Source organism: Papio anubis, chromosome 2, assembly GCF_008728515.1.
Source record: "Papio anubis isolate 15944 chromosome 2, Panubis1.0, whole genome shotgun sequence".
Lineage (NCBI taxonomy): Eukaryota > Metazoa > Chordata > Mammalia > Primates > Cercopithecidae > Papio > Papio anubis.
Window position 1 is genome coordinate 77,936,834 of NC_044977.1, and position 22,644 is coordinate 77,959,477.

The 22,644-nt window shown below is 36.1% G+C and overlaps 1 protein-coding gene and 1 long non-coding RNA gene across 5 annotated transcripts; one reads left to right on the forward strand and one right to left on the reverse strand.

Annotated features, from left to right (window-relative positions):
- Positions 1–716: 716 nt before the first annotated feature.
- C2H3orf14 (chromosome 2 C3orf14 homolog) lies at positions 717–15,468 on the reverse strand. 4 transcript variants are annotated; one of them, XM_003894231.4, is made up of 6 exons: positions 15,364–15,468; positions 14,590–14,701; positions 13,892–13,956; positions 12,366–12,489; positions 2,993–3,067; positions 717–1,108 (listed from the first exon to the last, which is right to left on the reverse strand). In XM_003894231.4, exons 3-6 carry the CDS (start codon positions 13,942–13,944, stop codon positions 980–982), a joined length of 381 nt encoding a protein of 126 aa, XP_003894280.1. In that variant the 5' UTR covers positions 13,945–13,956; positions 14,590–14,701; positions 15,364–15,468; the 3' UTR covers positions 717–979. The 4 variants fall into 4 exon arrangements, with proteins under 4 accessions (XP_003894280.1, XP_003894281.1, XP_009198695.1 ...); XM_003894232.2 differs by having other exon boundaries at positions 15,187–15,376; XM_009200431.3 differs by lacking the exon at positions 15,364–15,468 and adding an exon at positions 15,264–15,357.
- Positions 15,469–15,559: 91 nt separating this feature from the next.
- Positions 15,560–19,201, forward strand: LOC103882016. Its single transcript, XR_001899760.2, has 3 exons — positions 15,560–16,246; positions 17,239–17,325; positions 18,543–19,201. It is a non-coding gene; the product is annotated as an uncharacterized LOC103882016 (long non-coding RNA).
- The last annotated feature ends 3,443 nt before the right edge of the window (positions 19,202–22,644 follow it).

The following is a 22,644-nucleotide window of genomic DNA, read 5'->3' on the forward strand; positions in this document are numbered from 1 at the left end:
TTAAAGACACAAACCAGTTTGAAATTTAAAACAAACATTTCATTGTAATATAGCATAGGTACCCTTTACCAGCAGAGGTTGCCTCTACAGTTGGAAAGTTATAAGTTTTTTTTTTTTTTTTTTTTTTTGGTGATCAAGCAGTGGTGGACTGAGGAATCTCAAAGCTGTTTAGGGTTGTGACCTAACGCTTTCTGACTGACAGTTTTTTCAGGAATAATGAAAATAGAAGGAAGCAGGAAGGGAAAGTTTAAAGATGAAAAGACAAGAGTGGGGTTATGTGCATTCACAAGGTTGGCAATCCTTAAATAACCAAGTCAAAATCCAATAACCATTCCCAGCTCTAAAAGGCATCCTTTTTCAAACCAAGTCTGAGTCTTCCTGAAACTGGCTACTTATTGACTGTTTTATAGTTCAGTTCTTTCTGTCTCCAGAACTTTTAGAAGTTTGGTTATCTGTGAGGGATAAAATCTTATGAATTTATTTTCTCATACGTTATTTTACTAAAGCAGTTTATTTTAGGTGTTACTGTCTTTTAATTTGTTAAAAGAAACAATAATGGTTAAAAAAAAAAAAAGAACCATGTTGATCCTATACGTTGTCCCTAAAAGTAAGGATTCTAAAAAACTTAAAACCAGAGCCAAGATACCTGCTTAGAGGAGAATGATTGTAAATTGTGTTTTTTTTTTTAAACAACACACACACAACACTGACAATAATTTAATTAATAAAGAATCCACCTTTTAATATTAGTGTTTAACACGTCTATGGGTTTGGAGGAAAGCAAATTCATGACCTTGAAATAGTAGTAGGTGATAACATGAGACTTGCCAGTAAATTCTCATATCTTCACTGTCACTTAGGAGATAATGGAAGAATATAAACATATTTAATTCCTAAAGTTCCTGCAATAACCTACATACACCTTAACATTCAGCTTTATTAAACAGGCTTTTTGAAATAGCACGTGAAGAAGTCATCGCTATGCCTCATTTTGAATGGTATTTTCTGCTTCATTTTGATTTTCAACAGCAAAAGGATATGGTGCTCTTCCTAAAAGAAACTGTTCCCATTTGGGAATATATTCTTCTACTGATGCCCAGTAACGAGTCTGGAAAAAAAAATTCAAAAGTAAAAAAGCATATCAAGCAATTGAACTTGGCTCTTCATAATAGTCTAAATGTTTATTCACTTAAGTGTGTGTGTGCGTGTATATACACACACACACACACACATATACGTAGAATGCATTTCCTCTACAGAATATTTTATGTTAATTTTAGAAAAAAATCTGGCTACTTACTAGTGTTAATTTTCAAATTTCTCAGTAAAACCAGAGTCTGGCAGAATTACAGGTTTTAGAATTTTATTGTGATTTTACACGCCCTCTTGTGGCCAACTTCATGATTATTGCCAATAGTATCATTTATGGTGATATAACCATTAAATGTTTTTGTTTAGTATTCCAAATCCCATACCAAATGATTACCCCATACTGAAATTATTACAATGAAATTATTAAACATAAATCATGCTTCAGGATTAACATCAAAAGATTTGACCTGGGATGAGATCAGGAACTGAAATACAACTAGTGTGTTATAGCACAGGAATCAGATACATTGGACCCTTGTGTAGGAAATATATATCCACTATACTTTTTCCCCATTTTTATGATGACAAAATGTCAATATAATTTAATAATTTTTAATACAAACAGCTTGGAAGTTGAGATGTTGTATTATTGATCTGACTGTAGAAGTCTATAGGCTTTAGAAGTTCATGCAACATTGCGTGTTGTGTCTAGCTCTGATTTCTTGGGTGACTGCCCTAAGGAGGTCAAAGAGAACTAAACTGCCCAAAGCCCTGTGTCATAGGAGGGCAACTGATATTAGATCATCACTAGCAATCTCATTTTTGGAAATTCAGCCAATTTCAGCCAATTCAGCACTAGAAACACAATTTCAGCCAATTCAGCACTAGAAACACAAAAATATTCACTCCAAGCATTAAATACAGCAGTTCTGCAAGTTGAAAATGGCGAGGGATTCTATATGTCTATATATCTATGCATGTGGTCTCAGAAACAGCCTGACATACTTAAAGTAAAGGTCATCCTGCTGTGCAAGACTAGTTAAGAAAAATACCATCTGAGGCCCGTTGTTGGGAGTTTCCCTGACATTCGCAGCTGGGGTAACTCCCATTGTGTGGGTCCTGTATAGGCCAGAGTAAGGTATTGGAGAATCAGACAAAGAAAAAGACATGTCCAGGATACAACTTTGTACCAGAGTTTTTTGTATCCTTGATCACTGCCTTGTTTTGTTACCCTAGATGACACAGAAAATTGAGGGGAAAATTCTCAGCCTCTAATTTTGAGTCTATTAATCCCCAGGTGGGGAGAAAGCAAAACCTGTATTTGAGAAAGGTCATTAAAAATACAAAATGAAACTATTCTATATGTAGTAAATTCCCATTCATCACAAACGTATTCATATACCAAATATAGTTTATTTTTGCCAACCATCTTCCCAATCTGTTCTTGAACTGAACAAAATAAAGCAGACAAAAGCCATACTATATTGTGTGATAATATGCATTTAATTAGCTCTGGTTAAATTTTTGGTGAAGGGACTAAACTGCTACTTCTAACATCAGCAAGCAGCAAAAGCATTTGAGTTAGGTGTGTTGTCATCTCATGATTTAGCGCATATTGTCTGTTATGGTTTAACAGGATAGTTGTTTCTAAGTGACAAGGTGAAAAGATCCCCATCTTTATAAAATTTCCAATTGCTAAACTTTTAAAAATCAAGATACTTCTCAGTTACCTCCTATGTATAAAGCACAGTACTGTGGACATAAAAAGATCAAATAGGCATATCTTCTTTAATGTACTGAATAAATATATCTGGAAAATATATATAACCATTGTTTAACTTGTAGTGTGCTACTGATAGATAGAGTCTCTCTTTTTACGTTTGTTCCTTAAGATGCTCACCTCAAGAGAAACCACCTCAGGCCGTGGAAGTGGGTGAATCCTGGTCTGTAGTGACTTTTCTGCTGCTTCTATATCCTGTAACAGATATCGGCATTTTATATTAAAGTGGATTTACATAAAACAAATGGCACCTGTACAAGCAATATCTATATCCCGAATCTCTCACCTCCACTCTTCTCTGGATATAGTTTGAATGGATGGTGGCACACCGCGGTAGGAAAACTGATCATTGTTCAATTAATCCATTTCAGATAAAGAATACAGCATTTCTTATTTTGAAATAGAGGTGGGGGAGGTGGTACTTCTAGGTTCTGCCTTTTCACTTTTGAATAGCTAGTCAATGTCAGTAATTCATGCAAAAAGAGTGTCTTATAATAGTGTTCAGCGCATTAATTTAGCTCTTACATCACTAAAAAACAGCCAGAAGGATAAAATAATAAAATATTCAGATACAAAAACAGTCAGATACTCAGACCCACCCTGTGCTAATCTTAAAAGTGAAGAGTTCTAGTCTCTCTAGAAGATGTAAATAGCATATCAATGGCACACATTTCATTTGTTCAATGTTCAATTAAAGAAATTATATGTATGCAAATATTCCATATATTTAATGGAAGCTCAGTGAGGTACCTCAGTACTTAGTGACAAGAACCTTTTCATTATACTATCTAGATCTTTTTAGTACTAGCTTTCTAAGCTAATTTCAATGGCAAGTTTTATTGCTAGCTAGTATGTCATTCAGCTGAAAGCATTCAAGCACCATGCTTTAATGTGTAGTTTTACTTGTAAATATGTGTATTTTTCTCTTATAGTTGTAAAAACACCAAGGTAACTAAACTTAATTCATACCCTGGTAAATATTCTTATCTTTATATATACATGAAGTAAACGCCCAGAAATGCAGGATTCCACAAATTTTTAGTGGAACACTTGAGCATTGTCTAATAAACGCTCCCAAAATCAGCACCCATGTTGTCTTGTGCCCACTTATGTCTGTCAAGTTCACAATGTGGCCTTGGTCACAGGCCATATAAATTTTGTCTCTCTGTTGAGCTTAGTGAGTTGATAGAAAAGAGAAAGTTATCTGATTCCTGTACAAGCACTGGAGCAGTCTAAGTAGAGGGCTGTTGGACAGACGGAGAGAGATGGAAAAGGGCGTGGGAGTGGGGTGTGAAGAAGCCAATGCTGAACAGGAGAAAAGAGATAGCAGATGGTAGCGGCGGGAGCAAGGAATGGGTGTGAAATGTAAAAGGGAAAAACAGGAAATTCCCTAAAGGGACTCCCCAAAGTTGCACAACCATTAATGCACCTGCTGTCTGGAGGAAGGTGATTTGAAGGAAAAAAGCCATGAATTTAGGGAAAAAAGCTGATTTTTAGCATGTCTATCCCATACCAGAAGTTTATAGCTAAGATGCATGCTAAAGAGCTTTTGATGCTGATGCTATGACGGATACAGAAGCCTAATAACTTTTGTGTGATTACATTGAGACGTTACAAGGTCCTGGAAAAATGTTTTTTACCTTTATAAATCAAATAAACACAAATAAAATAATCACAAGTCCAATTATGGTCCTTACTCGAAGAAGTTATAAGATTATTGTTAATGGCAGATCTTGGTGCCACTAGCATTGTAGACAATATTATAAACATTTTTCTTGAAGACCAGAAAATAAGGATATTTAATATCTCTTATAGGAGAGCAGATTTCTAAATGGGAAAGCAGATACAAGTAGGAGACATATGGCCTGGTAAAGCAGGCCTATGGTTAAACACTTGACTGTTATCTCTGCAGTATTCTGACTATAAATTATCAGGCCTCTGAAAAACTTATTTCTTAGCTTAAGAGATATTTGCTTTCTTAGAAGACATGCTCACCTCTGATTCCTACTTTTCTTTCCCTTTGGCTGTCTAATTTTTCTCCCCTTGTTCCTAAGTGTGAGCTTTCTTAAGATCTGTGGCAGCTGTTCTCATATTTTTTATCTTCTCTCTCTCAAGACTGTGTCCTATCTAGCTTCAGTAACTTTTACTGTAGAGGCATGGCTAACCTTTCTTCCTAGCCCTTATTTCTCAACCAAATGAAACTAAGCTCATCTTATTCCTACAGGATATAATGAATGAACAATAGTAGGAATTCTCTTCCCTCAGATACCTATGCTCTATACTCTATCTTTAACTCTTCTTATACCTGCCATTTAAATTTTCAAAAGTCTATAAATTGTTCTTTCAGGATATCTCTCCTAGCCTTTCCATTTCACTCCCAATGCTATGGCCTTATTATTACACTTATTCATTCGACAAATACTTGAGGAGTACTTACTGTATGATGCAGGCCTACAGTATGTCTTGTTTTACTTCCATCCATACCTAAGAGGGGATCAATTCATTTTTCTAAAGAACTACTTTGCATATGTCTTTCCCTAGACTTAAAAAATCATCAGTACCCACTACATAGAGGATGAAGTGTGAATTCCTTAGCCTGACTGAAAACAAACAAACAAACAAACAAACAACTTTGCAATTTGATCCTAGCCTTCTGTAGCCAGTTATACCCTAATACTTCCACATAAGAACCTTTCCTTTGATTATATACTACCACAAGGTAAGGACTGTGTCCCATACAACCTTTATGCATCTGAGTATCTCACAAAGTGCAGGGCGTGTACTAGGCATTAAATATTCATTAAATGAATATATAAGATGTAAAAGTTTCCTGATTATAAACCAAAACTTTTTTTTTTTCAAAAGGTACCCGAAGCAGGCAGAGGGAAAGGAAAAAGGGGGGTGAAAAGGGAGGTGACACTTACCTGACTATACATTGTTCCCTTGTCTTATAGACTTGCCACTAGAACATTTAAAATTTTATATAGTTATAGGACAAATAAATAAGCAATTCCCTCCGAATTGGAAACTAAATGTGACAAATCTAACTATTATGTAGTTTGTGGTATAACCACATAGAGAAGAGCTACATCAAGTATTCTTAGAACACAGTATTCACTGGACACCCTTTGTGGGGGTATACCCTGGGGACAAAAAGAAATTGTAAAAGTTATCTTACTGAAAACCATTCTCAGTAATCATATTATTGGTGATAGCCATGTCTGTATCATAGAATAATTCTTTGGAAACAGATTTTCGGTGTTAGAAAAAGAAGGTAGATGCGTAAGATCAGCGATTTTAAGTTAAATCTTCAATCGTGTAATTGAATTGGAGATACTGTTATAAGCTCTTGATGTATTTTATTTTAAACAATAACAAAACAAGTTGCAATAAGCATTCTTAGTACCCAGATTGAGGGCTCTAAATATATTTCCTGCCAAAAGGAACCAGGGCTTCTTGGAGCAATGGCCAATTCCAGGTCTGGGCAGCAAAAGCACATAATGAGCCTGGAATAACTCATTACATCATAAAGAAAGGAAACTATCAAAGACTGTTAGGATAATGTCAAAGACATTCAGGAGTTAACTTGAAGAGGCTTCACCACAGTAAAAATGGGACACATAAGGCATAAATAAGAATAAAAATTGCAAGGGATCGAAACATTTCAAATCCCAGATAAACTAAAAACAAAATACCACCTTATTCGTCACCATTAGAGGATGCCAGAGAACCAAACTATGATTTTGAAAGCTATAGAGAAAGTGTCCAGAAGTCATACCTTTTCCTACATGAACTGTACTTCAGTGTAACCAAATAAGTGATGAGGGGAAGATTCTCTTTCATATAAATAACAAGCAATTGAAAGAGAAGGAATAAAAGAATTTGAATATTCTTTTTGCAACCTCTAATGAATATATCTAGGCAATGATCATCAATGACTGCCAACATTCCAAAATGAGACAGCCAGGAATTATGGAAATGTTCTTCCCCCAAACAATGAACCTGAATCTGATCCAGCCTCTAGAACTTCACTGCTCATATGATAGCCATTAGCCTCATGTGACTATTGAGCACTTAAAATGTGGTAAGTCCAAATTAAGATGTGCTGTAAGTGCAAAACATATACTGAATTCGGAAGGCTTAGTAAGAAAAAGAATATGGGATATTTAATTACAAATTTTTTGGTAGAAACATTTGAAATAATATTTTGTATATACCTCATGAAAATGTTATTAACATTAATTTCATCTGTTTCTTTTGACTTTGTTAAAAGTGGTTACTAGAAAATTTTAATTACATATGTGCTCACAGTATATTTCTGTTGGACAGCACAGCTCTAGATCAATTTATAGGAATTACAGAAAATACAGGAACATGAAAAATGATACGTCAGAGATGTAATTAGCAATATCCAAACTGAGAAACACATAGGACAAATGACCTAATTCCTTTAACACATAAATTAAAAAGTGGATGAAAAGGTCAGGGGGTACTTTTAGAGACGTATCAATCAATTACAATGTTGGATTTTATTTGGATTCTCATCCAAACAAATGTAGACATGCCTACAGATTTATCAGAGAAATGTGAACTCTGAATATTTGAGGAATTAGTGGTAATTTCTTATTGATAATAGTATTGTGATTTTGCTTAAAATAGTAAAATAGTCCTTATCATTTAATGATATACACTGAAAAAATACAGATATATTCAGAAATAGCTAAAGGTGAAACAATACGATTTCTGGAGAATACCTTCAAAATAAACTCAGTGGTTGGGGAAGGGGATGAGGTATATAGATGAAGCAAGATTGGCCATGTTTCGATAATTATTGAATCTGGGTAATAAGCACATGTAAGTACATTCTTCCATTCCCTTTTCTATATAGGCTTGAAATTCTTCATAACAATTAAAAAACAAGTTCCCAGTGTGGATGATGGTATAAATGTTACTCTATGGCAGAACTGAGAAGGCTATGTTTAAATGAGTTGATTCATGATTAGGAAAGGTAAAATATGAGCACAGAAAGTCACATGCTGAGATCTCTTTTTCTCCCTATCCCTATACATGCCACTTCCTCCAAAACTTGAAATCTAATACCTCACTATAAATGTATACAGTGAACCTAGCTATGGCCAGGCTGGTTTTAATCTTTTAAGCTGCTGGAGGGCCAATTTCTGGGATATGAAAAATAAGATACTAAAGCACGAGATACAGGGTCATTGGTACAGGAACATGCAAGCATTTATTAAATGTATTCTTCAAGGAATTGGAGGTGAGAAAGGTAAGAAGGAAAGAAGAGAGAAAGGGTCCTATAAGTCACCAACCATCTTGGGTGGCAGTTTGTTGAAGTCCCTGTTTAACTGCCAACTGCCCCATGAAGGCTTCCAGGGTGTTCTTCAGTGGAAGCATTCTCTCACCGGCTGCAGCACTTTCTCATTCTTTCTCACCCCGGAGTGTTTGTCCAGCTTACTCATGAGCTTACTCTTGAGATGATGTTGACTTACAGAATTGCCTTTTTTTTTTTTTTTTGAGATGGAGTCTCACTCTGTCGTCAGGCTGGAGTGCAGTGGCACGATCTCGCTCACTGCAACCCCCCAGCTTCCCGGGTTCAAGCAATTCTCCTGCCTCAGCTTCCTGAGTAGCTGGGACTACAGGCACACACCACCACACCCAGCTAATTTTTTGTATTTTTAGTAGAGACGGGGTTTCACCATGTTGGCCAGGATGGTCTTGATCTCATGATCCGCCTGCCTCAGCCTCCCAAAGTGGTGGGATTACAGGTTGAGCCACCGCACCCGGCCCTACTTATAGAATAGCCTTTCTAGATAAAACTAAATTTTATGGTAGGTACATGGGGAGAGATGTCAGCTTACATTGTGGCAGTATTTATAGAAACACAATTTTCTCTTTCTCTTCCAAATCTATACCAATTCTGTTATGTTCTTAAAAGGCAGATAAATTCCATTTTACTAATACTAACAGGGAAAAATCACCCACCCTGTGTTTTCAAAGTTCACTATCTTTTATGATAGTTACTGACTGAAGCCTATTCTTCACTACCTACATTCATATCTATTCATTTACTAATATGTGCAAATATTTGATGGAATTGGTCGCTTCTTCACTGCTCCTTTATAAAATACATTCTTTGGTATTTTATATTCCTGCTGTTTTCCAAAGGAATTTACAGACATTGAGTTCAAGGTGAATTCTGTTGGAACTTATTTAAATCTAAAAATAATTTTGTGTTTTTTAATTTTATGTGTAATTTTTACAAAGACTCAATTCAGAGGGTATGTGTAACAGCTGACTTTAAAAAAACAATAGTCTCCCTAGTCAGGATTAAGGCACATGTTTCCTTGTAAGTTTTCTTTTAAATCTTCCATTTCAGAGTAATAACTGTCTCTACACCAATCATGCAAACCCCTTGTTAAGATCATTCCCAAGTACTTTAGAATTTTATTGCTAATGTGAATGTGATTTCTTATATTTTCCAGTTGTATACCTAGAATTACTATTGATTTTTGTATCTTTTATCCACCAATTTTACTTAACTCATATTATACTACTTTCAGAACAAATTTGGCTTTTTAAAGTATATAACCATATCATTCCAAAATGCTAGTGTTATACTGTCCTTTTCAAAAGTGAAAGCTCATTCCTTTTTAATGTTCATTATATTGGTCAGAAGATCTAAATAAGGTCAAATAATGGATGTTAATAGACGTCATCCATATTTTGTACTCTTATTACAGAAATGCTTTCAAGTTTTATTGGAACCATTTTTAAAGTGTAGGCTGTAGTTCTAAAGTACCTATCCTAGATGTAACTTAACCTGTCCTGAACAAGTGGTATCAGGAGTAATTGCCCTATGGTTTCCTCATCTTTAAATTAAGGAATTAGCCCAGATCAGTGGTTTTTCACAGTTCCTTAAAGCCACAGCTGGGCAGTCAAGGAAAGACTGAACAGGTGGTGCTTTGACCCAAAGCAGGTCCACTTCTATCTATTTTAACAGGAAAACAAGTTTTAATGCAAAAAAATTGAATACCTTTAGATGAGAATCGAATCTAATATACATATTTTTAAAGTGTCTACCAACTCAAAATTCTGCAATCAAGTCTTATTTATTTATTTTTCCCCAGACACAGAGTCTCACTCTGTCACTCAGGCTGCAAGTACAGTGACTACGGTGCATGATCATAGCTCACTGTAACCTTGAATTCCTGGGCTCCAGGGAACCTCCTGCCACAGCCTCCCAAGCAGCTGGGACTACAGGCATGCACCACCATGTCCAGCTAATTTTTTAACTCTTTTTTAGAGACAGGGTCTTGCTGTGTTGCTCAGGCTGGACCTGAACTCCTGGACTCAAGTGATCCTCCTGCCTTGGCCTCCCCAAGGATAATCCAAAGATTATAGGCATGAGCCACTGTGCCTGGATAAGTCTCATTTATTTTACTTTCATAATGACTTCTATGGTAGAGCCACTAAAATTCTTTTGAAAGTTTAAAAACATATGAGGGAAAGTAGGATTTTAAAAATTGCATATGCAATGACTCAAAGAATGCAAAAAAAGAGAAGAGGCAGCATCTCTAGCAGCAAGCACTGTGTTTGTGATATAATAGGTACTCATAAATGTTTACTGAAGTACTCAAAGAAAATATACAAAAATATATTAATTTTAGATCAGCGGGATGATATGGAAGGTATGCTATTTCGTCTTCTTTACCCTTTAATTTTTTTTTTTTTTTTTTTACAGTGGGAATATTTCACTTTGATAATCAGGGGAAAAATATCAGACCAAATTGAAGTTTCTCATAACTGTGAAACCAGGTTCATTATGTTCCTTATATATGTATGACTATGATTTCTTAGCTACCCTTCTGAACTCTATTCTCTCCATTTTTGAAATCATCTTGCATCTAAATAGCAAATGAATCTTCCTTAAATACCCACTCATTTATTTCTTATATAAGTCTATATTTTTCTTTTGCTTAGTCATTTTCAGTACTGAATTATGTCTATACATCAAGTCTCAACTTCTTTGGTCCGATAACACATATCCAACCTTGTTTCCTGTGAATTTCTAAGCTAGTTAGTCACACTCTCAGGATCATTAACAGGGTCATTCAGTCTTCTGGTCTTGGCTCTTTTGTAAGAATCCAACAGTATGCCTTGCCTTCTGCCTATTCAAATACAGGCTAGGCTTAGCTTCTTCTTTGAGACCTTTTTGAATATTCTAGCTCTCAAAGATTTTTTAAATTCTTATTTCTGTAGTCCTGACTCTATTCCATGTAATTTAATGTTTGATCACACACAGTCTCTGGGTTCTTGATATCAAGAGCTCTGATTTATACTTATTTTGTTGTCCCTACTTTCTGCCCAGAACTAGCTCAACAGTAAGGACCCTCTAAGCATTCATCAAATACTTGCTCATTAAAAGGAAAATGCTTGAAAACTAAATATCATATCACGTGCTGCAGGTAGGTAGCAATTAAGCCTTCTAATTTAGTTTTTCTAACTTTTCAGAGCAAATTCCAGATTATCCTATATATTTCCATTTAAAAATAAATATTGCTAACACCATTGGGCAAGTAAGACATATGGCAATATAGAATGCTTTGGTAGCACTATGGCTGTGACTTAAATTACTGTGGATCAAACTGCCAGAAGCTGAGAAGATAACTGAATTTTCCTCTTCCTTTATCCTCTAGTGAGGACAGAAGATAACTATATCATGCCTATCGATGAAAATATTTAACAATAAAAAACTGAAAACACTGCTTTATAACTTAAATAATATAGTCTTACTACCAAATGTTTTAGTCATAGGATCTCTTGGAAGCTTGAATGGAAGCAAACTTTAGGGTTTTAATTATGGATGAAGCCATACAATTCTGGAAGCAAAGTATAACAAGCAGCCAAAAATGTTACACATATGATTCTACTCCAAATGGGCACATTGGCCAAATGGTGAGGCCCCGCACAATCATACACTTTGACCACTCCTCCATATCCATCAAGAGGGAGCTGGGAAATCTGTTATCATAGATATGAATTCTGTGTGTTTGCCTAGTCAGGCAAAATCAAATTGTTCTTGTTTTTATGATGTTTGATAGTTGTGAGTTGGCTCTCAATAGCTTATAGGTACTTTATGGCCTTTCAGGATTTCCTTTCAAATAAAAGAAGATGAAAGATGGAAAGGTACATCTTCTATTTCTTACTTCTTGCAAAAGGGTGACCTTACAATTCCTTCTGTAGTCATTGATTTTCTAGTTGATTGCAAACAGAGTTCAATTTTTTTTTAATTTAAAAAAATGAGGATACATATGTTACTTATCTAACTGACATGGGCTTTTAAAAAAGATGCTGCTTTAGTAATTCTACTTATTACTCAGAACCAATAAATTATATAAATCAATATTACGAAACTTACCTAAAAGATTTTTGAGGAGGTGGGATAAATTTCTATATTCAAGTCATGGAAACTTACCTTTAAAAGACTAAGGTTCCTTTTAAAAGCAGTCTCAACTGTTTGGAGTTGAGATGCCTTTTCTGTATGTTGATCACCCAATTTATTCTCCATTTGTTGAAGTAACATTAATCTTTGTGATACTCTAGAAAAAAATGAAGATTATAGAGTTAAAAAATTAAAAGCAAACATTTTACCGCTTGACCAATATAAAAAATTCATTTCTTAATAACACCTCACTTCAACTCTAACCTATTCTAAAAGTCAATTACTATGTCAACTAATAAGACAGTGAAAAATCTGAGGTAGTTCAATAAGTCTTAAGTCAATCTGGTTAAAATCATTTTTATTTTCATTAACATATTCTTTATATATGCCATAAGTACATGCTTCTGTTTTTTTAGCCTCTCTGGTCTTTTGAAATTATTTTAGAATGTTGAAGATATGTTTTAATTTTTGGTGAAAATGCAAACTGTAATACATATCCCTTTGTACACATAGTTATATATACCTCCCGACACACATACATTGATATAACTTGCTATATGAAACCTTCTGCTTAACACTTCAGTACCCCTGAATCTCATGTTACACATTTAGAATTGTGCTAAACTTCCATATGTTTGAAGAAGCAATAAAAATATTTTTTCCCTCTTTTTCCAAGAGAAAGATGATGGTTTGATATATGAGTGAGAGGCTGTGTGTATGTATGCATACTCACAACAAGGTAAAACAGTAATTGAAGAAAGATGTAAAAAATTACAAGTAAATATCTTCAAACTACTTTGTTACATATAATATACTTTAAAAGTTTCTTGCTGGTCAAATGCTTATTTTATACATTTTTGTTCTTTTTAAGACAATATGTAAGATGATTAAAAGATACATAAGTTGGTATACACAACAGTCAAACTGTTTCCCAAATAGTTGTGGAGGTTCTCAAGAAACACTGTGTTTCATCGGGCTGTCTTAAAGGTGGAATTAAAATCCCAAGTCTATGAATAGTAAATTTTTTGGTAAGGAAAGTATCTTATGAGCCAAGGAAAGAACGTCTGGTAATTAATTAAAGAAAAGGAAAACCTGAAAGCCCACAGAGAGAGGAGGAAAAGAGTGAAAAATACAAAACAAAGAGCAGGACTGGCTACACAATTTGAGGGTCCAGTCTAAAATGATGCAAAACAATGGCATGAGAGCATTAAACCAAATGCAAGACCTATGACTGTATATAAGTCATATACCCATGAAGCCAGTCCTGGGTAAGAGGTTTAGAGAAGCCCATTAAATACCAATGTGGAGCCTAGAAGGGGTGGGAGGAGGGGCAAATTTATCTATATATTACTTACAAAGAGTAAAAATACATAGAACATATCTTTTAATCTTGCTTATTCATAAGAAACAAGGACATTCCCTAACACTAAGACCTCTTAAGTGTCAGAAAATTAAAATGACATGCTTTCAAATTTTTAAGTCATCCTGTGCATACAAAATTTCACTAACAAAGCTAGTTCAATTTCTATATCTGAATCATCCTTTTAAAAAAAACTTACATTTCTTCATGTCTTTTAGAAAGGCGAATTTCTTGAGCAAACAAGGAAGTCATCTTTAATCAAAGCTGTCATAAAGAATAAAAACATTTAAAGTTACTTCTACCACATGTCCTCAGCTTTGCAACATTTGATTATTTTAGTAGCTTAATCCATTGGTTCTCTCAGAAGAGAAAAGAAAACTTAAGATGTAATAATGTATAAAATGAAAGGACGCGATTAAACACATTTTTATTCAGCATGCCAGTTTTATCTAAGAACACCATGAATTAGGTAAACCCAACATATTTCGTATTGTCTCCTCTTTTCTTTCTAGACTCTAACCTCAATCAGAATTAAAAACAAACAAGCAGCTGGTACTAAGACTAGTAAACGTTTTATTGCATCAACAGAAAAAAAATCCGCTCTGTAAAATTCAACACAGGAACACCATCGCTTATGCATGTGCAAACACACATAGACAGAAAGGCAGGCAAACAAGTATGAGAACCAACTGGAAATTCAAGGTCTTTCCTTTATTGGAAGAGTGCCCAGTTCTACCATCTCTCTTCTAAATAGGAAATTACTTTTCATGCATTAACTGTGAGGAAAAGCACAATTAGATAGATACCTTCCCCTTCCCCTGGCTGCTCAGCACTCTCATTTGTGGAGTGTAGGAAAGCCCATTTTCATGGCACACTTTACACAACGAGCAAGCTCACCTTGGCTAAAGACATTGGACCGATACAGACAGAGGTCTAGTGAAATGCTTTGAAGGCCTCCAAAACTGCAGACAACTCATCTGGTTGGGCTTATAAGCTGAAAGTGCTTGCCCTAAGGGAGAAAAAGAGGAATAAAATTCCTTCCTGAAATGAAGCTTTCCTAAATTTTATGAAATTAAACATCTATGCACTCTATAAAGATTGTCTAAAGATGGACACATCGCCCGAGTGTCCAGCCCTGCTAGAAAGCCCACGCCTATTGAGTGTAGGGCGCTGAACCCGGTCAAGGAAAACGGAAACACCGCCCTGCCCTCATTAGGTTTCCTCCTCTAGGCATGGCTGCCTTTCCTTCAGCACCGCGGACAGCAATCGCTCACAGGCCCGCCCTCCAGGGTCTAATTACAGATATTTTCAGCTAACATCACCGCAGGCCAATCCTCGCCGCCCTCCTCTCGGTTTCCTTTTGCAACAAGGCCAATTAACGCAGCGCCAAGGGAATCCCGGAAAGTCGGTTCATGGTAACTTTTCTGTGAGGCCCGCTATCAGCACTTCAGACAAAACCAAATCAAATTCTCCCCTAGAACCGAAGATCCGCACCTTCTCAGAGTCATCTGCCCTCCGGCCGCCCCAACTCCCGCTTATACCCAAAGGACTCATGAACCTTCCTCATCAACCTGGCTCTTTACGTTAACAACATCCTCCCCAGCGGTCCTGCAGGCCCCTGCGCAACCGTCAGGCAGTCAGGGCATCCACCCACGGTCCGACTCCACTCACCGAGCCCGCCTCTGAGCCCTTCCGGGAAGGCACCAGCTACTGCGCCGACGCCGGGGCCTCAGCGCAGGCCAGGGCGTGGTCACGTTGCCATATTTGCGCACGCGCGGCGCGCGGTGACGTCACCGCATCTTTATAAAGGGCTGCCTTGGGGCGCGAAAGGTTCGTGAGGTGTAGTCGCGGCAACCAGAAGGTGGGCGTGTGGCACGCGGCGCGCGGGAGGGTGACCTGGAAGGGTCTTTACGAACCCTAGGGAAAGGCGGTCTGGTAGTAAGTCCATTTCAAGACCTTTTAAAGTGAGACCTGCATATGTTGAAAGAGTTTTAGAGAGCGAAGCTGGGTCCTTAGAAGCTGGAATGTCCCAGCAGAATGTAGAAGTGCGAAAAATTCGGCAAAGTACTCTAAAGTGAGTGGAATTTACAGTCGGTTTATTCAGCGAGTGCATATGAAGCAGCTTCGAGGTGCTTCGTCCTGGACGTCTCATACTGAGCAGAGCAACGAGAGCCCCTGCCCGCTCATTGTTGGTAGACCCCGCGTTGACAGTAGTATTGCTGGATTACGCCTTGAGTGGTTTCTGAGTGTCAGTCGCCATATTTACATTGGTTATCTCGTTGAGTCCCCGCAACGCCCTGTGAAATGGGCACCATTAGCTTAATTTGACAGCCAAGGAGACAAGCGTGGTTGTTAATTTAGCGCTCTTTGTAATAATATCTCGTTGCTGTAAATTGCATTTCTTAATTTTTGTTCTTGAAATAACTGAAGTACGTGGTAGTGTCAGTTCTCTAATATGCAGAGGAAGAAAAGGTTCAAGAGAGGTAAAGTTGTTTTCTTTGTAAAGGATGCTCTGCTGGTAAAACACAAAGAGCTAAGGACTCCAAAATCCAAGGTATATTTTTAATTTTCTCCTTCCAGAATATTTACGTAAAACGTAGCTCTTGCGTCAGGACCTCTGCACTTAATGTTTCCTTTGCCTGGAAAGCCCCTTCTTCAGACATTTATAGATTCGATTCCTTGTATCTTTCAATCTACCTCCTCACAGAACCATTCCTCTCATCTCCAATATAAGAAGATCCCCACCTCCTGGCTCCGTATCCTCCAGCTGCTTTATTTTTTCCATAACACAGTAACAATCCATATATTGTGTAATCACTCATTTATTTGTTTGCCAGTGCACCCACCACTAGAATTTGAACATCCTAAGAGCAAGTATTTTTGTCTCTGCTTTGCTGATGTATCCTCAGCAACCGGAACTGCCTGACATACAGGTGCTCAGTAAATATTTTTGAATGGACGGATGAAATAATTCCTCCCGTTAACATTCATCATAATTTCAGAGTACTCTATCTTCACTTGATAGGAGCTTTGGTTTTGCTGTTCCATACCCTTACCACTTAGGAAAGATGAAAAGTAGACCCTTGAGTGGTCCTGTGTTCTAGGAATAAAATAAAGCTTTTGCACGGTTACATGGAATTCTTGTTTATTTTTTGTGTACATTTACAAATAAGGATTTTTCTTAAGTTGGTAATGGGTTGTGTGAAAATAATAACTGTAGGCTCATTATAGCATTTGTTTGTTGCTTGACAAACTGCTAACCTCCCTGCTTGTGTAAGTTTGCATAGTAACACAGTTGGGACAAATCCAGCTCTTTCAACGTTGAACCCAACTTTTGTAGGTCACCATCCGCCTTAGCTGTGAACTGAGGAATACCTTGGGAGTTTTCTTGCAGTTTTTAAGAACAGTAATCAGGAATATATCACAGACACTTGGAGGTTATCTAGATAGACTTTGATTATTTGTTTTATAGCATCCAATAAAAGTGGTTAATTTCTACTTAAAGATCTACTGTGATAGCTGCGTTTCTCATCATATTGCCCACAGCTGATCCTTTCTGTGAGTCACCAGGCTGGTGAGGAAGAATCTCTGGCAACAGTGTATCTATTAATATATAGCTTCTGTGTTTATCAGGTAAGTTTGGATACTTTCTGGAGTGAGGTATTCGCAGCCTGCCATGAAAATTATTGCAACCTACTAAGTAACAACTGACCCATAATGAGACAGTCTGCAAGGTGTTGTGAAATTATTGTTTCCTAACCCCTGGACTAGTTCTGTGCACCAGCATGCTATGATTATCTCCTTAGCCTCATATAATCTTCTCTAATTGCCCCCTACCTTCATTATTTATAAAACATTGTATCATTTAGTCATAAATTCTATAAAGATGTATGTATTAAACATCTGTAAGATGTAATCTGCCCTTAAGAGCCTAGAAGCTGGCTGGGCTTTTAAAGTATACACAAAAAGCTGGAGGATGATGGCTGACAACATAAAAATGGTTTTTATTGAATGTTTATTCTGTACCAGGCACTTTCCATGAATTACCTTATTCTCATAAAAACCCTATGAGCAAGTGTGCCAAAGTCTTACTATCCTCATTTTTATAGCTGAGAAAATTGAGACTTAGAGAAATGATTTACTTAAGATCACAGTGCTAGTAAATGAACTCCAAACTGTTTGATGTTAGTATTCTCAATAATTCTGTATGTTATCTTGAGATTATGTAATTAAAAAGTATGCCGATTATGAGGATAAGAAAGGAAAGAGCACCATGAGCTGGAATAGTATAGACAACATTTTGAAGGACTGAGGTGGACCTTGAAAAATGGGCTGATTTGGAAGTCTTTTTGTGATTGGGTGTATCAAGTGGCAGGAGAGTGTGGTGTGGAGTGTTCTAAGTGAGGGAAGCAACTTGCATAGAAATGTGTGCATGTGAGTACATCTGGTGTGAGCCCTAGCGGAAAGGAAGCATTGGGAAGAATGTTTTCTCCTCATTTTCCTTAATTTTGAAGATTTCATTTCTGATGCCAGATACTTTGAAAATGGAGGTTTGATAGTAACAAAGGAAATTATTGGAGGAGGTAAGACTGTTGAGTAGAGAATAGAAATGAAGACAGAAAAGGAAAGCTTGAGGATGGAAAAGGAAGGACAAACTTTGAAGAGTAAGAAATAAAAAAATTGCAAAATCCTTGACTATTTCAAATACTCCAAGTTATTAACAGTAAATTCTGTTATAGTTTATATAAAGGCCATCTTTTTAGACCCCCTTTGAGTTTACTCTAGGTAGACAAGTACTAAAAAAATAAAGAGCTTATGACTGACATAGTTAGTTTTTCTTCCTATTTCAGGAAATCCTGGATGAAATTTGGTAAAGTGGGTCCAATTGCCTGTGTACTTTACTTTGAAATAAAATCATCAGAAATTTACCTTGTTCAATAATTGTAGTCTGTTCATTTTATTATGGTAAAATATTCTGTACTCAAAATATATCTGAAATGCTTTAAATTGGCCCTTGATGGATATTGAGTAGAGAGAATTTATAAGCAGATACTTCTTTAGAGCTTTTGTTAGTGAACCAGGTATCAATTTAGGTTCAATCAGATAAAATGCTTCAATAGAGAAATCATTCTCACAGTTGATGTTTATGTTCTAGACATTCTCTGCAGAGATAACATCTTGCTGATAAAACTATGTTCAATCCTAGAGATTGCCAGTGGGAATTTGCATATGCCTCTTCCTTCCTTGGAAAAACAAAAACCTCAGTAGTTATAAAATGCACTTGAGAAAACATTAGAAATTTTAAACTGAAAGCACGCATGATGATTCTTAGGAAGTCATTTGTTTGTTGTATTACAGTGGGAGAGGGAAAGCTTCCCTTCTACTCTCTTTGAACCTTTGTGGAAATGACTGACAATAAACAAATTAATAAGAGAAAAAGGGATATGATATGGTTTGGCTCTGTGTCCTCACCCAAATCTCACCTTGCATTGTAATAATCCCCATGCATCAAGGGTGAGACCAAGTAGAGATAATTGAATCATGGGGGTGGTTTCCCCTATACTGTCCTCATGATAGTGAGTTCTCAAGAGATCTGATGGTTTTATAAGGGGTTTCCCCCTTGGCTTGTGCACTCATCCTCTTTGCTGCTGCCCTGTGAAGAAGTGCCTTCCACCATGATTGTTTGTTTCCTGAGGCCTCCCCAGCCATGCTGAACTGTGAGTCAATTAAACCTCTTTTCTTTATAAATTACCCAGGCTTGGGTATGTCTTTATTAGCAGTGTGAGAATGGGCTAATACAGAATACAAATATACTTAATGTGCATAAACACAGGAGCCATGTAAAATATGGGACTCAAAGAGGAGCCAGATAGTTGAGGCTTAAATACTCCAGTGCGGAGAGGGAAATGTTGAAGGGGGTGCTGTAGGCAATTTTTAGATAATACAATACTTTAGGGAAGATGAATGGACCTGGGAGGTAGAAATACTAGCTTGTAAATGATTTTCTTTGTAATTCGAGCCCAACAGGCAGAACAAAATCCCTTCAGGTATGGTTACATGCCTCAGTCTTCTTTCCTGGTACTAAAATTTCAAGGATAGGATGGAAGGCAATTATGTTCTCTTTGGTGGGCCAGGTCTTAAGGCAGCTAAAGGAATATTAGGCGTTAAATTTCACCCTGTTCTAGGGGTGGAGAGAAGGGAGTTCAGGAGAGATTAGAAAATCCTTGATTCTGGGATTATAGGTGTGCTGTGGCTCATGGCTATAATCCCAGCACTTTGGGAGGCTGAGGTGGGAGATCGCTTGAGGCCAGGAGTTTGAGACCAGACTGGGTGACAAAGCGAGACTCTGATCTCAAAAGAAAAAAAATAAGAAAGTCCTTGATTCTGAGGTAATTTATAAGGCCTTCCTATTATGGTTGGAAGTGTTCAGCATGCCAAAACACCATTCATTTTGCAGTGTTGTTTTTTTAAACCCCAACAGTATACACAGTAAATGTGTATGAACATGCTCCTTAATGTATGATGAGGTTATATCCTGATAAACTTATTGTAAGTCAAAAATATTGTAAGTTAAAAATGCATTTAATACCTTATAAACCCATTGTAAAGTCAAGAAATTATAACTCAAACTGTTGTAAGTCAGGGACCATCTGTACTTTTTACTTCACAAATTTCAGTAATTTAGAGCTCACACAAATCCTTTGTCTTAAACGGACACTTTTCCAGATGTATGTAATTTATAGAATTTTTTAAATTATTTTTTCAATCCTGTTTCCCTGATTTTCTGGTGGCTCTCAGTACATTCACTAGTCTCTCTATGACTGTTTAACCCAGGCTTTTCTTGAGGTAGGCATTTTCTCATTCATGGCCTTCAGGCTTGTTTATTTTTTTTTTTCTCACCATTTGTTCCTCTTTGATTCTTATAATCCTGTAATAACTTTATTGGTCCACAATTGAGCAAGCAATTAAGAACCTTCTTAAATGCGTACTTGAGTACTGTACGTGATAAGTATTGTATTCTGCCATTCCCATCTTTTTGTAATGCTCTACAGTTGTGTTTATTGAAAACATTCAAGGCTCTTTGCACCAGCCAGTTTTTCATCATCATTGTTTGCTGTGTGCATCCACTTGAAAACTTGCATATAATTTCCTTTGAAAGAACAAGAGTTGCAGTTTTACTGGATTGCAACTTCTTTGTTTCAGGATCTAATGATGTGTAAAAATATTGTTAGAAAAATCTGTTGTGGTTTAATGCATTTGGGATAGTTAATTTTAAAAAGACCTATACCCTTTATTTATATAAGAACAGTAATATTGTACCTAATTTTTGGAACACTTCATGTGAATACATTTCTTCTGTGCTAGGGCATCAAGTCTTACTTTCAAATCTAATTTTATCTTTCTCTTCGGTATCCCTTTTTAAAATGGATTTTTAATAATGACTTTCTTAAATTGAAAGTTGAGTAATTGTACTGATGGCTTATTCTTACAAACTCCCTGCTGAAATTGGGATTTGAATGCCACTTTTACCATAAGAATAGTAAAAAGTTTAGTTAGTTGAATATGCACTTGGGATTTAGCTAATTTTTCATAATCATATTTTTCATATGTGAAAAAAATGAAGTAACTACTGAGTGTCTTTTTCTTTGGGTCTGCTTTTCTTGGACTCTTAAAAAAAAAACAACCCAAATTGTAGGCTATGAAATAGACTGTAAATTAGCTTGAAGTTTTCAATGTATTTCCCAAAGTCCAAATGTGTATTAGGTTGTTCATTGGCTTGTTTATATAGTCAAAAATAGCGTTTTGACTAGTGTAAATGTAAGTCTCAATTTTTAGTCAACTTTAAATATTTGCAGTGGGTGTAATTGCTAACAGTAGTTTGACAAATTGGGTAAAGTTACCCTTTTACAGTTTTGTTGTCTGATGAATATTTGTTTGATGTGAAATAGAAGTAAAACATGTATGCCTGTATGCCTAAAATTTTGAAGAGAAGTAGTAGAGGGGAAAAGAAATGGATTCATTTTAACTCTAGATGGCAGTTAAACACAACTAACAAAGACCAACTTTTTTGAAATAAAGAGAAAAATAGTAAAACAGACACACGTTCTGTTTTACTATCCGGTTAATTATATTCTCAAAATGATGTCTCAGATTGATATAACTAAATAGACATGTATAAGATGTAATTACGTACAAGTGAAATAAATAATGAAAGCCTGTAATTGCAATAAATTTTTTTCACCTGGTAATGTGGCATACACCCAATGCAATGGTTTATATTGCTAGTATTTTATTTTGTCACTTTTACTAACATTTAGTTCAGTGTAGTTTCATTTTATGTACAATTATTTACCAGTATCAATTCAAACCATATGCCATTGGGAAAACTATTACACATTTAATGTTTTGAAATGTTTAAGTAGAAGCAAAGCTTATTTTCGTGAAGTGTGTTCCATAAAAGTAGACTCCAAAATCTGCCATAGATATCCATGCATGTACCTTTGAGATCGCATTTTTCTTTCCTTTGCTTTGTAATAAAAATATATTTTACATCTATTTAATTCACAATTTTAGCTTGTTGCTTTCAGGGGTGCTAAAATTATGTTTCTGATAGTATTTATGAGGGAAAAGAAAAGCTTGTTTGATTATACTTTGTTCTCATCTCCTGATCTTAGCTCGTTGTGTACTGTCATTTCTATAGACTTGTAGAGTGCAACTGTTTCTTGTTTGTGAACACATTGATGTGGTATCTAGCAAAGAGTACAAAAATAACTTACAGTGTATCTAAGGAGTCTCATCTGACTTGTCAGATAGCTTAAAAAAGGAAGGGATGTGATATGTTTTAACAATGCTTTATTGTAGATTTTATATGAAATAACATAATCCTTTTGAGAGGACTAGTTGATTTGATTCTCATTTCCTATATATAGCAAGTTTTGCTCTGAGTATCTG